This window comes from Phascolarctos cinereus, unplaced genomic scaffold (genome assembly GCF_003287225.1).
Source record: "Phascolarctos cinereus isolate Bilbo 61053 unplaced genomic scaffold, phaCin_HiC Scaffold_4;HRSCAF=312, whole genome shotgun sequence".
NCBI lineage: Eukaryota > Metazoa > Chordata > Mammalia > Diprotodontia > Phascolarctidae > Phascolarctos > Phascolarctos cinereus.
The window spans coordinates 54,971,743-54,989,630 of NW_027555847.1; the positions used below are offsets into that span (position 1 = coordinate 54,971,743).

The window sequence follows — 17,888 nt, forward strand, 5'->3', positions numbered from 1 at the left end:
GAGGATGAATTGGAGAGGAGAGAGACTGGAGGAGGGAGACCAATTAGGAATTTATTACTGTGTAGTCCAGGTGAAAAGTAATAAGGTCCTGAATTAAGGTGGTGACTATGTGAGTGAAGAGGAGGACTTGAGATTTTGTGGAGTTAGAATCATTACGATTGGCAACTGGTCAGATATGGGGGAGTGAGGGAAAGAGAAGAGTCAGTAATTATTCTGAGCTCATGAATCTGGTGACTAGGAGAATGGTGGTGTACTCAATAGAAATAGAGAAGTTGAAAGTATGGTTTCAGAGGTTGGGTAGGCGTTGAGAGGGGTGGCTGATGGTGGTGGTGGTAGAGACAACCATGGGATCATAGATTCAGAGCTGGAAGGAAAGTTAAATGTCATCTAGCCCAACTCATTTTACAGATAAAGAATTTGAGGCCAGGAAGGTTAAGTGACTTGTCCCTCTCCCCCAAAATGAAAGAAGTCTTTTTTTTAAGGTAGCAGATGGGGCAGATGGATGAAACATCATTGTTGATCCTCCATTTTTTCAAGAGGACCAGTGATGTCACGGGTGATGGCTTGACTTGTGAGTGAATTGGATTTAAGTGAGGCAGAGTTACACAAAGTCATCAGCTCTCTCTTCCAGAGTCATCCAAATCCAGTGGCAAGACAAGAATCAGGATAACTGACAATGGCCCAGCATGCAGTGGATGACCTTGGCTTCTTTGATGTTTGCCTGCTATAGCCGCTGTGGCCTCTGGAACAAATTGTTCTTGTCTGCCCACGCTGCTGGGAAAGTCTTCACATCCACCCAACTCACCCATGGATTTGAGGTCTGTTGGTCAACCTAGTTGAACCTGCTGAGACAGTTTTACTGGGGTGTGGACATTTCAAATGCTACAGCTTCTTGGAGCCACAAGTGAGAGTTGGGTGACCAGTTGGAACCAAAGGTGGATGGGCAGTCCTGAAAAGGGCTCAGCAGCCTTCACACCAGAGGTGCTAATCCTCCCTGATCACCCCATAACACCCCATTGAGCTTACTACATATAAACTCAATGCTGAGCCCAGAGTATATAAATAAAAGCAAGTATGATAGTCTTTGCCTTCAAGGAGCTTACATCCTAATATGAAGATGACAATACAAATAAAGGGGTGCTGGCAAGCGGGGGAGGGAAACATGCACTATGGCATGGTGAGGTTACAGTTGGAGGGAGAGGCAGCCAAGAATTTGGAACCCATAGAAGCTGAGATCACCAAGGCAATGAGGAAAGATGGAAAGATTGATAGATAAAGAGGAAGAGAGAAAAGGAGGGGAGGGGGAGGGAAGGAGAAAGGAATGGAGGGGAGAGAGAGAGAGGGAGAGGAAAAGGTAGAAAGAGCTAAGAAGAGGCTTAGGTGCACTGGAGAGCCTTGGCATGGACTCTGTTTGGCTGATAATTTCATGCCTATAGGCCTGGTCTCCCTGAGTGTGAGGACCCTGGCTTCCTGCTTGGTGTTTATCATTCCACAGCACATAGGAGCCCAGGCAGGCTGCCTGCTGGCCTTAGTGTCTTCTTCAGGCTTCCCCAAGCTATCTCCTCTCTGGTGGCTGGCTGCAGGATGGGTCAGCCAGCTGCGGCTGCTTGCCAGGGTTATGGACAAGTGATTCATTAACAATCCATGGCCAATGAGCTAAAACAAAAACAAATTTTTTTTTAAAAAATGCATGGAGGATTTTCAAGAGATCACCATCTTCACCTACAACAAAAGGTTCAGTCTGCATGTTAATGAAGAGAAAAAGCCTGAATGAGAAAAGAAGAAAAGGGGGCTTTTAGACCTCCCTTTAGACAGATTCTATCTAGGGTCAAAATCTTCCTTGAGCGTGTTGATGTTTGGGGTGAAGGGAGGGATTGGTGCTAAGCTGAAAGATCAGGCCTCTTCCAAGCCTTGGTAAGCTAGGACCAAACCCTAAACCCATAGTTTAGGCTCCAGTGAGCATTGGGAGTAGTTTTATTTTCTACCCAGGCTGGGGGTCCTGGGGTCAAGCAGGAATGTGGGGGATGGACTGTAGGGTGGGAAGGGCGTTCGATGAGCTTCGTCTCTTAGCCCCAGGAAGATCTCTGCCTCCCCCAGGCCCTAGCTGGTGCGGGGCTGGCTGGCCTAGAGCACGGCCGTGGCGAGGTGGGGGTGGGGGTGGGGGCGAAGTAGGCGGGACTGCTAAGATGCAGAGGGGCGCTCGGGGGATGCGCTCTGCGGCTGGTGCGGGGCTGGGCGGTGCTTGAGGCGGGGCAGACAGAGGAGGAGCCTGCAGCCCCAGCCCCTGCAGCCCTCCTCTGGCAGCCTCCGTTCCCGCCCCCCACTCTCTCTGCACATTCATCTCTCCATTCTGTGGCGGCTGTCCTGTCAGCTGGCTGGCTCGGGGAGCTGCGGGCGGGCGGCGGAGCAGCGGCAGCATCAGGCTCAGCCACAACCTCAGCAGCGGCGGCAGCAGCCAGCGCGCCTCTCCCGGGCTGAGCCAAGCGCTGCCCAGCAGCGTCGCCCTTCGGGTGGTGAGAGCGGGCCGCTGCCCCTCTTCTCTGCCGGGCCAGAGGCCAGCTAGTGCGCCCTGCCTGCCTGCCGGTCGCCTGCGCTCCCGCAGCTGTGCCCGGGCTCGCTTTCTGGCCCCCCGCAGCTGCTCCGAGCTCGCTCTCGGTCCCGCCGTCAGTGTCCTTCGGTCCCTGCTGGGCTCAGCGCGCCCACTCCTCCGGCCAGATGATGAACTTCTTGCGGCGTCGCCTCTCCGACAGCAGCTTCATCGCCAACCTGCCCAATGGCTACATGACCGACCTGCAGCGGCCCGAGCCACAGCAGCCGCCGCCGCCTCCCCCCGGCTCGGCCTCGGGCCCCGCTGGGCCGCCTGCCGCTGGCTCGCCGGCCCCTGAACGAAGGCCGCCGCCGCCTCAGGGTCAGGGGCAGCCCCAGCAGCCCGCGCCGCAGCCTGCCCCGCCGCAGGCGCAGCCCGCAGCCCCGGTGCAGTCCATGAGCAGCAGCTTCTTCAGCTCCCTGTCCAACGCCGTGAAGCAGACCGCCGCCTCGGCGGGGCTGGTGGACGCCCCCTCCAGCACCCCCGCCGTCTCCAGGAAGTCCAAGTCGCTCCTGGTCATCGATGAACCGCACACTGACTGGTAGGTGGGCCCCGACTCCCCTACCCGGCCGGCACCTACCCCACCCCCGCCCAGCTGCCTAGCCGCTGTCCCCGGTGCTGACCTCGGGACTGCTTGTTCTCACTTCTGGTGCCTAGACCACTCTGGCTAATTAATCATTCACCCTCCTCCCACTGCCCCCCATCCCCCTATCCCTAATTGAGCATGTTGGACGCACGGGAGATTGGGTGGACTCGGCCTGTTATGGAATGAGAAGGGGCGAGAGTGGAGGGGGAAGGTACGTGCTTAAGCCTGGAAAGGTTACCAGGTAGCTGAGAGGGAATTTGAAATGGGTCTAAAACTAAGAAATGTGATGAATTAGATTTGTTTGCCAAATTCCAGATCATGAGGGAGAACCCTAGGAGCATAAACTAAGCAAATGTAGAAAAACAATAGGAATTCCTACTTTACATAGCAGGTAATGAACTTGGGGAATATTTTAGCTGAATATGTGACATTGCAAAAAGAGGTTCAAGAAAGATAAAACTGATCAGTAGGAGATCTCTGACAGGTTATCTTCAGGAAGGGTTGGGATGCTCGGAGCACATCCTCAAGACACTAAGGCTGACAACAGAAAGAACAAGCAAGCCTTCCCACAACTTGTCCCTTAGTACCTCTGTCATTGACAGAATCCTGGACTGGAGGAGACTCCAGAGCTGTCATTCCCGAGTGGGATTTCTTGTATTCCTATCATCCTTTGCCATTTCTCTAGGTGTGTTTTGCCTAATTATTATTATTTTTTGCTCCCCCCCCATTCTTCCTTTTGATATAGAGATTCTGTAGGGATGACTAATGTTGGTGTTGGTGGAATGAGATATGGAGAACGCAAGAATGCCTGTTACTTGTTGTGGCCCTTGTGGGGAGCTGTCTGTGTGACTATTGAGCTTATTCCTTAGTCTTATTTTTTTTCTTCCCCCCACCCCCACCATGATGGAAAAGGACCCTGAAGGGGCCATTCTCAGGAAATAGCCTTCTGGTGCAAGGTGGAGTGGTGAATGGTGCAGAGGCAAATTAAGAATAGAAAAGAGAAGGCATTTAAAGATAACTATGGTGTGTCATTCATTGGCAGCTCCATTCATGTCAACAAGTCTGTTGAGCACCTACTGTTTCCAACACTTTGGAGGGTTAAGAGAAAACATAGCTCTTGCCTTCAAAGATCTTAAATCATGTCAGGGATGTGTCATATACATGAAATAGTTAAATAAAAATATAAGGCAATCTATAAGTACCCAAAGATTGGTTATGACAAGAAGTACTATAGGAATTCAGAGCAAGGAAATGTGACTTGGCTTGGTCAGTAAAGGTTTCAAGGAAGAGGTGAGTTTTGATTTTTATCTCAAAAAGAGTAGGATTTGGAGGAGGTCAAGAATGTCAGTGACTCAGAGTTTTCATTGTAGGAACCAGACCCTTTTGCTCTCTGGCTCAATCCCTCTAGCTATATGTATTTTTATTTCGAACAGCCTTTAGGCACAAATACTCTATTCTGCATCTGTCAATTGGCATGCATTTTGTGGTCTTCCTGAAGGACTGGATTTTAGTTTGTTATGCTTTCAATCTTCATGGTTTTAGAGTCATCTCAGTTAGGGTTGTTGTTCTATAGAAAGATTGTTGGGCATTGGGCTAGACAATTTGGCTCAATGCCCCTGATGTTGCCTCACCATACCCTCAGCTGCTTATGCAAACCGAAGCTGCAGAGGACATCATGTGTTGAATACCAACTGTTTGATTTTTCCAAACTTACAACATTGATGTATTAACATACTACTTAGCACAGTGCCTGGCACATAGTAGGCACTTAATAAATGCTAATTGACTCACAAATATTTATCAAGCTTGAAGATAAAATATTTCTATGGTTGGCAGAATTTCCCAGAATTCCAGGATTAGTATTCATTAGAAATGTGTTCAGCCTCATTGAACACCCTGGTAATTATTGATAAGCGGTTATAATGAAATATTCTTTGTGAAATTAGATGCAGATGTGATGTCTTCCAGGTGCCTACTCAGGGCAAGTGCTAGGACTTAATTAAAAAGTGTTCAAGGTGCTAAATGATGATTGTTGGGGGGTGGGGTAGAATCTGCTGCTCCTTCAATTTAAGTTTCTGTCAAAGTGTTGGGCTAACAGGTGTCATTTATGCCTCTTGTGAATGATGCAGATGAGAAGCAGTCATTCAGCATCCATCCCAGCACAACTTTTGTGTTCTGTTCTCAACTGTATGGCAGACAGATGGAGGCAGAAGGATTTTAACAGCTAGTTTTTGAAAGCTGTGATTTTAAGAAGGTCTTAAGTCAAATAGGATTTCAAAACAGCTAAGTTAACAGCATGGCCTTTTGAATTTAGATCCATTATATTTTGTTGTTAGTTGTGGAGGAAAAGGGATCTGGGCATCTACCACTGACCAGTATGTGTGTGTGGGGAGGGGAGGGCTGAAATTTGTGCTGGTGAATCTCTAATAATTGGTTCTCTGAAAAAAAATGTATTCAGGACACACTTTTAAGCTTAATTAGTATATTAACATTTTTGCCATCATTTTCTGAAGTCTAAAGTCAATCCAAAAAACAATAAACCAAGCCCTGATTTGTAGGGTTTGTTAATTTCTCAGGTGTGAATGTTCACACTGAAAATTTAACAGTTGGTTAGAGCCAGCCAGTTCAAAATGATTCCAGAATACTCCTGAGTACAGGGATGTGGAGATGGGGATGGTCTTGGGGTATTTTCTTAAAAATATCATTGCATTTTATATTATTGCTTCCCCCTCCCAACATGGCTAATGTGGATACATGTTTTGCATTACTTTAGAAAAAATAAATAAAAAGATAATTTCATTTTAAAAAACCTTGAGACAGAGACAGCATTGCACAGTAGAAAGAATATTGGCTCTGGAGTGAGAAGAATCATGTTCAAATCCTTCTTCTGACACTAGCTATGTGACCATAGATAAGTCATTTAACTCTCAGGGCCTCAGTTTCTTCATATATAAAATGAGGTTGTTTGACTAGATTACCTCTGCACTCCCTTCAAACTGCCCACCTCTAAATTATTATAAGCTTTCAGAATTCCTTTCAAAAATTGCCTTTGCAGCTGACATGATACTAAGGACACCAAAAGTGTGCTTAAAATTATTTTAATAAACATCTGTTCTTTCAAGTTCTACATTTCTAAGTTGGAGGGGACATTTACCTCTGTGTTTTAATGATCTTTGTGTGTTTGTGTATAAAGAAAAAGGAACAATTTTGGGGATAGTGGCATTGGGAGGGTAAAGTATTGTTATAATCCAACTAGTAAATAGATGCTTGTGCTCACAGAATTTCTGCTGTCTAATTAAATTTCTTGGGCATTAAAAAAGTATCTGTGATGTGCCGTGTACTGTGCTAGGCATAGGACTACAGAGACAAAAATGAGAGGCTCTCATTTCAAGTAGCTTATATTCTACTGGGATTGTGGAAATAGCTTTATATATAAAATATGTAAAAGCAAATAGAATATTTTTTGTGAGAGACACCAGGGATCAGGAAAAGCCTCAAAGGCTGTGGCACTTGAATTGAGCCTTGAAGAAAGCTAGAGATTCAGAGAATGATACAATTGAGATCTCTGTTTTCTTTCCTCAGTGGCTGAGGAATCAATCTCTTCCTGAGCCTTCCAAATATCAAAATTGAAAAACAACGCAGTACAGCTGAATCTTAATTATCCACATGCTGGTTTTCAATGGATCAACAATAAAGGAATTCATTGGGGCAACTAGTTGGCTGAAGTGGATAGAGCAAAGGGTCCGAAGGGTCAAGAAGACCTGAGTTCAAATCCAGCCTCGAATAGGAGCTTGGACAAATCACTTAACTCCTCTTCGCCTTAGTTTCATCATTTGTAAAGTGGAGGTGATAATATCTGTATTATATACCTCAAAAGGCTACCATAAGGCTCAAATAAAACAATGTGTGTAAAGTACCTTGCAAACCTTAAAGCACTATATAAATGTTACGGGTTATCAGCTAGATGGTAAGCTCCTTGAGGGCTCAGATGGTATCTGATGATGATGATGAAAATAGTAATAATGATAATGATGATAATAAACTAACATTTATAGAGTATAGTGTTCAGTTTGTCTGGCTGCTTGTGGCTGGCTCCCAAAAAAGGTTTGGATTGGACTTGAAGTGATTAAAACTATTGACTCTCATGAGGCTTTGGTGTTCCCCAGTGTATTTTGATTTCATCAGTGCTATTCTCTTTTGATTGACACATGGTTAAAAGTGAGTTTTAAATTTGACTCATTGATTCTGTAATATCCTTATGCTCACTAAATGTCAGAACTGGAAATGACCCTTAGAACGGGGATTGTTTCTCCAGTCCAATATTGTGCTACTACCCTCATTTGATAAATAAGGAAAGTAAAGGGTTTTTTTTCCAGAGAGGAAGGTAAACATTAGGAGACAAAGTGCTTTTGATCTTTTAGAACATATCACATTATTTATTTGTAAGGCTGGTCCTACACAGCTGCTGTAGCCCAAGATGATATTCATCTTCCTGCAAGATGGAATTAATTTTGAAACTCTCAGCTCCTTAGTCCTGCTTACCCCTGGCATCCCTCTCTGTAGGAGAGGGAAGGAGGGTGGTCATCTGAGAATCCCTCCCAGATCCTCTATTTCAGGAGAAGGCCCAGGGCAGCCACCTGAACATTTCCCACCTGGCTGCTCTCCTGGACTTCATTATTGCCTCCAGTAACTCTTCTTCCTGCAAGATGGAATCAGCTGTGAAACTCACACTTCCTTTTTGCCCTTGGAACTTTCCATCCTTCCATTTGGCTTCAGGACTTCAACATTTCTCCTATCCCAACCTAGTTCCCTAGTACCTTTATCCCACTTTTCAGTTTCTTTTTATGCATTGTGTGCCCTCATTAGATTTTGAGCTCCTCAAGGGCAAGGAACTGTCTTTTGCTGTTGTTTGTATCCCTAGTGCTTAGTACAGTGCCTGGCATGGTACACAGTAGGTGCTTAATAAATGTCCATTGACTATTATTGATTGAATAACCATTGATAGATTATTGATTGATAAATATAATAGCTCACCATTTCTTTAGGACTGCAAGATTTGGAGAATGTCTTCCTCTTATGAAATAGACAGTGTGATTATTATTATCTCCCTTTTTTAGTTGAGTAAATTGAGACTTAGAGGTCAAGTGATTTGCACAGGGTTACACAACTAGTAAATGTCAAAACTGGAATTTTAACTATAAGCAAGTAAAAAGCAATCCCTTTGGAAGTGTAGTCAGGCATATGGGCTGGCTGGAGTTTCATGTTAGGAGAAGGTGGGTAGGTTCTTGTCACCTCTGATTTTTTTTGGTAGAATATGGCCTAAGGGATTTGGTAAAATGGTTCCCAGAACTTAAGAGACTCAAGAGATAGACAGATAGATAGAGAGATAGAGAGATAGAGAGAGAGAGAACTCTGAGTCCAAACCAGGCTTGACTAAGAATTCCCTCTAAAACATTCTTGACCAGTGATCATCCAGCCTCGGAGGACCTTCAGTACCTAGCAATTCCTAAGGATGCTGATTTTGCTTTTGAATACCTTGAATTATTAGGAAATATATCTTTACATCAAGGCCAGATTTGCCTCTCTTATTCTTCTACCCGTTGCTCCTAATTTTTCCTTGAGGAGTTAAGCAGAAGAAAAAATCCACTATTTTCCACATGACGGCCCTTCAAACACTGGAAAGTAGCTATTATCTTGCCCAAAGTCTTTTCCAGGCTGAATAAATGTTGCCAGTTTCTTTAATCAATCTTTGGATGACATGGTAACAAGTCCTTTTACTTCCTCATTGTCCTCTTCTAGTCTTGCTCTTGGAAGCTAGGTGGAGAAGTGGATAGAGTACTGGGCTTGGAGCCAGGAGGGTCTGAGTTCCAATCTGGTCTCAGACACTTCCTAACTGTGTGATCCTGGGCAAAATCACTTAATCCTTTTTGCCTCAGTTTTCTCACCTGTGAAATGAGCCAGAGAAGGAAATGGCAAACTGCTCCAGCATCTTTGCCAAGAAAATCCCAAATGGAGTCGCAAAGAATCAGAAACAACTAAACAGCAACAACAATAACAATAACAGTGATGTCTTGCTTTGGTTTGATTGCCTTTCCCACTTCCAAAAACGTTCTGCTGAACCTGTGCTGTGGATGAAGTTACAGGATCTCACAGTAGCCATCTGGTCCAATGCATGCCTCAGAAAACACCTGACCGAATATCTGTACAGCTTCAGGGCTGAGGAACCTGTTACTTCCCCAGGCAGCCCATTCCATTTTTGCATAATTCTGATTGTTAGGAGAAACTTTCTTATATTAAGCCTATACTTTACTCTTTACCAATCCCACCCTTTACTCTTAGTTTAATTCAAACGAGCATGAACTTATTTTTATTTTTATATTTGCAAGGAATTGGGGTTAAGTGACTTGCCCAGGATCACATAGCTAGTAAATCCCTGAAGACAGATTTGAACTCAGGTCCTCCTGACTCCAGCGCCAGTACTCTATCCACTGCGTCACCTAGCTGCCCTTCTAATATGAGTTTATTAAGTGCCTGCTACATATGCAAAGTATTTGGGTTTTTTTGTTTTGTTTTGTTTTTTCTCAAAGTATTTGTAATACAAAAGCAAAAACAAAATAATCCCTGTCCTCAGGGAGGTTACATTTTACCAGTTCTGCCCAATGGGGCTGAACAGAACAAGTCTAACCCTTCTTCCATGTGCCTGCCTTTTGAAAACTTGACCAGTTTTCATGTTCAATCTGAAGTTGTTGTTGTTTTTTTTTCCTCATCCCCAGTTCCTGAACAGGGTAGAAGGCATCAGAACTTGCACTTCAGTTCTGGTTTTTTGGTAGCCAGTGTCAACAACCATTTGTTGAGAAGGAGTTGTACCTTTGGCAGAGCTGAGGATAGGCAAGTTTGGCCACTGCTCATGGTGCAATACTTGGGCAGGGAGAGATATTGAGGGGCTCCTTTAAATAGTTTTTATAAATGTACACACAATGTTCTTAATGCTAAAAATTTTACTCTCCATGGCATGTTGGTTTTAATTTTCTGATAAGCCAAGTCATGGGTATTACAGGAGCTCAAAATTTCTGTGCCACATAAAGGGTGCCATTTTAAAACCTTGCTGAGTTGCCTTGTCCTGGTATGGATTTTTAGCAAACTGTCCTATATTGTTCCAGGTCTTTGAGTGGTCCCCAGTTGTCCATTGGAAAGGGAAATGTTGCCAGGGGGGTCTGGAGGATGTAAACCTGAATGTGGTTAGGCAGTGAATTTCTATAAGCAATTTGTGTGAACAAGGTTACCTGAGTTAAGAGTGGTTCCCAAAAGGAAGCCTGTCAACACAGTGTCTGGTGATAACTTTTAAAACAGTTGTTGAAGGTAGGTGAATATGACCCCGTCAGGCCTCCCTCAATCATTTTGGAGTGATCTATGGTGAGGTAACAGTAGCACTCATAAGAGACCCAGTTAAAATGTTGGAGTGGAGAAGTGGTATGACACTAACACATGTCTGTTTTAAGCACATAGCTGACAATCATATGCTTGTTCTTTGGACTGTGGCAGACATAAAGGCAAGGGGCTGGTTTAGGGGGCAGTGCAAAGAGCATTTGATTTCAATGTAGCAGACCTAGGTTCCAGTTCTGATACAGCCACTCAGTTGTTAGGGAATTCTTTAAAGCCCTCTGAGCTTTAATTTGCTCATATGCAAAATGGGAAAAATAATTATACTATCGATCTCACAATGTGGTGGTAAAATCAAAGAAGATAATGTATACAAGGTAAAGTACCATGTAAGTGGGGACTGTTACTACTTTGAGCTAATAATATTGTCCGACATTTAGTAGCACTTGGAAGGTTTGCCAAAGTGTTAACATATATTATTTTATTTTAGCCTTGCAACAGCCCTGTGAGGTAAGAAGTAATCTTATCCCATTTTATTCTTGAGGAATCAGAGGCTCAGTGTCAGAGGCTGAGTTCAGACCCACCTTTTCCTGACTCCAAGTCTTGAAAAGGTGTGGCTTAATATGTAGGTGCCAGAGAGGTAGCTGGGTTTTTAGGGGATAGGTTACTGAACTTGGAGTCAGTAGACCTGGGTTCACAGTCCAGACCTATGCCTATTGTCTGTGAGTCTCCGGGCACGTTTCCTCATCCAGAAGAATCTCAGAAGGTCAGTTCCTTGAGGGTAAGAGAACTTTTTTTTTTTGTCTTTGTGTGTTGCACTTAACATATTCTTAATTCGTGTTTATGGGATTGGATTGACTATATAGAGGGTTAATGCTTGTATTATCTATGTTGTAGGGTTGTCTTGATGAAATGCTTTATAGACCTCAAAGTTAAAGCACACATTACATGTAAATGTGAATTGTAATTGCTGAAAAAGTAAGCTTTTTCACTGGCTAAAATATTGTGCCAAAATAACAGGCATGATAAAGGTAGGAATACAGGCTAGATGGGTGAAAAGAGGCAAACATTTATTAAGCCCCCACTGTGTGTAGGTGCTGTGCCCTTTTTAATCCTTACCACAGCAACCCCCCCCCCCAATAGGTGCTATTAAGATCCCCATCTTACAGTTGAGGAAATTGAAGCAGATAGAGGTTAAGTGACTTGGTCAGGGCCACACAGTTGGTATGCTTCTGAAATGGGATTTGAACTCAGGTCTTTCTGACCTGATTGACAGTAGTCCCAGGACTCTGTCCACTGCACCACCTACCTCCCTCTGGGGAACAATGATAGTGCTTACTTACTTTTTATTCTGGATCAAATTCATTTCTTGGTAAACCTAAAAGGAGCTGGGGAAAGTCTAATGCTAAATTAGAATAAAGAGCTTTTATTGCCAGTGAGTTAAGGCTTGAAAAGAAAAGAGATCTTAGTGCAGGGCACTTTTTGGCTTTTGTTAGCAGGGTCTGGTGGTTATGACTACAAATCTGCAACTTTCCTTATCTGGAGAAGATTCTAAATACACTGCTCTAGCACCCACTCTCCAACTCTTTGGAATCAGAACCTCTTTACAGTTTTAACTACTGAACATCTCAAAGAGCTTTTGTTTATTTGGGTTAACTCTATCACTATTTACTATGTTGGTAGTTAAAATGGATATATTTTAAAATATTTATTTATTAATACTTAAAAAATAATCTCATTACATGTTAACATAAATAACGTATTTTTAATGAAAAATATTTTACAAAGTTAAAAAAATGTAGTGACAAGAGTAGCTTTGTTTTGAATATTTTCCAAATCTCTTTAATACTTATTAGCTCAGTAGAAGAGACTTGGTTTCTCAGATCTGCTTCTGCATTCAGTCTTCTGTGTTATAGTTTTGGTTGGAGCATTTGAAGAAAATCCAGCCTCTCAGAGGTATGTAGTTAGAAAAGAAAGGACCATTTTAATAGGCAAATAACATCTTAATATCATTATGGAAATGATTTTGACCTTGTGGACCCTAAATGGGTCTGGGGACCCCTATGGTTCTGAAATAGCAGGGAGTAGGGCTTAGTAGAAATGAAGCAGCCACACTGAGCTGCTAAGGATATATGCTGTACTATGAGATCAGTAGGTAATGCAGTTAGAGGAATAAGTTATCCTTCCACATATATGGTCGTATTTGTTCCTTATGTGTGCACTTCTCAGGTATGTTTCTAAAATATGCCTCAGGTTTATGGGGGAAATGTTGTATTATGACTTTTTTGTTAAGGTATTTTATTAAATGTCTTTGCTTTGAATTAATTGTGTACTATGGCTGATAGAGAAAAAGTAAACCTATTGATGGGGCTTATAAGCTGTGGTTTTGAATGGATGTGGATTTACAGAGTATTTTGAATTTGGAATAGCTAATCTGGAGGCCCCTCATGCTACTGGCACTACTACTATTTTTATTATTACTATTTTATTTAGCAGGTTCTTTTTTCTGCAATGAATACAATTACTCATATAAATAGAATTACTGCTTCTTCTGCTATTCCTAGTGACCAACATGGTGGGGGGGGGGGGAAGTGAAGGATTGGCTTCAGAGCTGAAAATGAGCTTCAAGGTCATTTAGACCAGAAGTATTACAGTCCTGCAAAACTTCCAAGTGTAGCCCAAACCAGATTAAAGTATAATTGGGAAATGCTTAACAAAATAAATCGAAATATAATACAACATAGACATTGTTAATTTATGATTTTCTAACTCAGTTTGCAGCTGCAGAGATAAGTTTCTATATAAGCCTGACACCGCTAATTCTAGACCAACCCCATCATTTTTATGGCTGGGGAAACTGAGGCCCAGAATTATTAAATGGCATGCCCCATGACGTAGCTGGTAAGAAGAGCTGGGATTAGAACCCAGTCCTTTGGCTCTAAAGCTAGCATTCTTTCCATGAAACTCTCAAAAGAAATACATATATGTCATGGAGAATAAAATTATTTTGGCTTTAAAAAGCTATGCATTTGCACAAAGTAATATTTAATAGTGTCTTTCATTATGTCCTTCATGCATTATCTGCTAGGCAGCTGCCTATTCCGCTTATTCCTAGTCCTGACTCTGGTTACTCAATGATTATAATATATCCCACAGTACTGCCCAAGTCAGCCAAGATTTCAAGTCAAGAATTTTATCAGGTTAGGCAGCTGCTTTGACTTAATTCCATGATTCCTTATGGATGACAAGTTGCTTCCTCTCAGTTCAATTCAGAATGCATTTATTAAATGGGCCAGGAACTGTGTTAGAATCTAGAAATGCAAAGACAAAAAGGAAACAGTTTCTGCCCTCAGGGAACTTATATTCTATTGGGAGGAGTTGCAAAGACTAGACAGGGAAATAATACGAAGTAATACGAGAAATGTTGGCTTTGGAAAGCACTCACACCTGTGGAATCAGCAAACACCTCTTGGAGGGGTTGGCCTATGGCCTGAGCCCGGAGGGGAACTAAAGATTCTAAGCAGTACAGAAAGGTGAGTAGGAAGTCCATTCCTTTCCTGCGGGCCATCTGTAGAAAGATTTGGAAGTGGGAGATGAGTATTTGTCAGCGTGTCAAATGCTTCCCCCATTAGCTACCTCATCCTTGCTGATGTGGCCACCTTTTATAATATAGACTAGTGACATCTTTTGAATATGGATTCTTTTGGGGGGAGAGGGAAGGCAGTGTTGAGGCTTAGGATTTCTAGAATAGTATCTCAACTCTCATTCATGGGTTGTGTTCCCCCATAAATAAGTTCCTTCCTGAGAGCATTTTAGAGATGCTCCAAGAAATCTGTCCCCAAGCAGATTATTAAATTTTTTTTTCATTACTAAAAGGATTATTCCTTTTGGGAAAGTGATTCACAAACATTGAAATCCTGTCCCCTTCCTCCAACCCCCACTTTAGTTTTTTTTTTAAACAATCTTTCTTATAGATTTTTAGAAACACATCTCTTCTGCAAAGGCAGAGCATTGTCGTCACCAATGTCCTCCCCAACAGAAGTGGGGCCTACTGTTTCTATGTTTTTAGAGATAATTCCTGGTGCGCATATGTGCGTGCTTGTCTGGGAGGCTTGTCTGCAAGACAACTCAAAACTGCATGATGCGCAAGAGGCATTGTTCATCCTGTGTTTTAGCCGCCCACACAGACACAGCTGGGAACCCAAAAGCTGTGTGCAGCTCTAGCATGAAGGCCCAGCCTAGGGATTATTGCTCACCAGAGGAAGCTTCATTGTGGACACAGAAATTCACCATGGGGTCCTACCCCCCCCCGTGGCGACTTCCCTCCCTCCCTCTAAAGAAAGGGTTCCCTCGCGTTGTTAGATCCTACTCTGGGTCTGCTTGCCTTGTCTATCCTAGAGAGTTTGGGGGTTCTTAGTCGCATCTGTTTGGGTGAGGATGGGAGAGAGACTGACATGCACTCACATGGCACCTTGGTTGTGAGCAAATCCTAGTAATGAGACAGAATGGAGGAAAAATGTAAAAATATTGCTATGGGGACTTATCTGCCTGATTGTACTTTCTTTATACAAGTAGCCAAGAGCAGAATGGCAAAGGGAACCCTTAGGCTCTATTGATGAGTCCTCCTAGGACTCTTACATGTCACCTTTTACCCCTTTTCATTCTTCCAGGAACCCTCTGGGAAGGGAGAAGAGTAATCTGGTAAATTCAGTCATACTCTGTTGGTAGCTAAGTATCTTGCCCTTCCCAGGAATATCTGTTTTTTAAATGACTGATTTAGGGGAGAAAGCCAATGACTCTTGAAATGGCTTGGCACCACTTCAGACATTCTCAGCTCAGCTAATATGGCATGTCGAAGAAAAAGATCATTTTGGGATAGGAGGACTTCTTTTTCAGAGCCATAACTAGGGTGGGCCATTTAGGGCTTTGTCCTAGAATGGGCAATTTAAAAGATGTCAACTGTATGTTTCCTCTTCTGTCCATTTCTACCTCATCTCCCTGCCAGTAGCAGTGGAGGTGACAGGTCTCATCCATCTAATGATGGGCAAAGCACCATGCTAGGCACTGGAAGAGCTGCAAAGATACATGAATCATGGCTTCTGCCCCCATGGAGTTTACAGTCTGGTTCTTTCCATCCTTTTTTTTTTTCCCCACAGACCCAGTAATCTTAATTGTTTCTTCTTGTCTCATTTTGGCTACCACAATCTTTCCTTCTTGTGACTAAATCCTGTTTTATGTTTTCTTTTTGGTGCCCTTTATCTCCCCTCAACACACACACACCTTATTTTATGTACCCTTCCCCGTATGTAGGTGGGCTGAGCCAATGGCCACATATTGTCTACTGGTCATCATACCTGTCAACAAGGTCCAGCCCTGGATTTGAGTGAGGAGCAATCAAACATGTTAATGACTTCCCTTTCAGTGTTCCTGCTGCCCCCTGCTGGTGGCAATAAACTACCACCACCAAAATCGATCTCTAGCATGAGTTCCTTCATTTGCTGTCACTTCTGCCAAAGCTGGGGGTAGGGATGATGGCTCTATTTGTTAAAGATCTAGGTCTGTTTTCAATGCCTCTTATAGCTAGCCTCTGAATAAGCTAAGTAGCTAAGCTGGGATTTGAACGCAGCTCCTCTGGCTGAAAATCCCTTGCTATGTCCACTGCCACATTGATGCTAGAATGAAATCTGAGAAACAAAGACATAGTCCTGGATTATTCTCCTTCTCATCCTTGTCCTCATCCTCCTTTTCTTACTCTTCTTCCTCCTCTTCTTCCTCTCCTCCTCCCCCTCCTTCCTCCAGTTCTTCTCCTCTCCTTCCTTTTTCTTCCTCCTCCCTCTTCTTCTTACCCTTCCTTTTCCCTCCTCTTCCCTTTCTTCTCTTCCTCTTCTTTCTCCTTCTCCCTCCTTTCTCCACTTCTCTCCTTCCTCCCCTTCTCCTTCTCCTTATTCTTCCTCCTCCTCTCCATCCTCCTTTTCCTCCTTCTCTTCTTCCTCCTCTTAGGCTGCATCTCTTTTTGAAAACCTGACTTTTGAAAAGAGTTACCTACGGTGAGGATGACGATGCTCATCTTTTGGGGAGGAGGAAGAGAAGGAGGGAGGCTTTTGGAAATCTTCTAAGCTCTGTGACTTGGAAGAAAGCTAACTGATAGGGCCACACTTTGCCTGCAGAGAGCAAGGCTGCCTTTGGGAACTTGATCAAGGGGGCATCTGGCATGGAGTTGCATGGGAGCATCCCTTAGAGGCATTTTCCAGGCCTCTTTGTTGTCTTCAGCACTCATGTAATTGACTCCATTTCTGGTGTCTGTGTACCAGGCTTGGCCTCTCACACTGAACCTTGAGTAGAAATGTTCTTTCACAGATGCTAGCTGAACAAGCAGGTGGTCTCCATTTCTCTCTCTACACGAAAAGAAGAGGGGGCTAGATGTTGTCCTACATCAGGCAGAACAGAGGCAAAATAAGACCCTAGATTTAGACCTAGGAAGGACATTAATTAGGCCTCTTCTAATCCAATGCCTTCATTTTACAGATGGGGAAACTGAATCTCAGAGATGTGAAGTGACTTTTCCAGGACCACATGGCTAGTGTCAGAGGCAGGATCCAAATCTAGGTTTTTCTGACATCAGGTCCATTGTGCTTTCACTATATACTGTCTCTCCTTTGTCTTTCCTCTCCCCACACCCTGCAGTGGGGCATCAGCCACAGCAGTAGGTTGGATTGAGGTTAGGTATGAGTAGGCATACCACAGCATTCACTGCTTGAAAAAACAGAGCTTCATAAAATCTTAGGCTTCAAAAGGACCTTAGAATAGTTCAGGTGTATGTAGGGCTTTACAACTTACAAAATTTTTTTCTTACAAGGGAGAGACATATGCAGGGAGGGGAGAGGGGTCAGGAGAAACCTTAGTTTGAATACCTCCTGTGATTCTTGGTAGCTGTCTGACCAGATTCATTAAACATCCCTGAGCCTCAATTTTCCCATCTGTAAAATGGGGATCATAATCCCAAACCTAAGGTTATTCTGAAGCTGGTTTTTAAAGTGTGTCATAGACCTAGAGTTAAAAAGGACCTCAGAGGCTACTTTGTCTAACCCCTTCATTTTACAGATAAGGAAACTGAGGCCCAGGGAGGTTGTGACCTGCCCCAGGGTCACACAAATAGGAAGATGGGATTTGAATTCTTCTGACTTCACAGCTAAGGTTTGTCCCACTGTACTATGTTAAAAGTCTTTAAATGGAGGCTAATGAAAGATTTGAACTTCAGGTTGGGAGTTGGACTAGGTGAACTCTAAAAGGTCTTGTAATTCCCCCATTCCGTGATTCTATAATCCTTGAGAATAT

At 43.4% G+C, this 17,888-nt stretch overlaps 1 protein-coding gene across 1 annotated transcript in view; it reads left to right on the forward strand.

Annotated features, from left to right (window-relative positions):
* The first annotated feature begins 2,355 nt into the window (after positions 1-2,355).
* Positions 2,356-17,888, forward strand: part of SYN2 (synapsin II) — a 265,548-nt gene continuing 250,015 nt past the window's right edge. Inside the window, exon 1 of the mRNA XM_020981071.2 lies at positions 2,356-3,128. Coding sequence (XP_020836730.1) covers positions 2,716-3,128 — 413 coding nt within the window. The 5' untranslated portion in view covers positions 2,356-2,715. The remainder of the gene's footprint in view (positions 3,129-17,888) is intronic.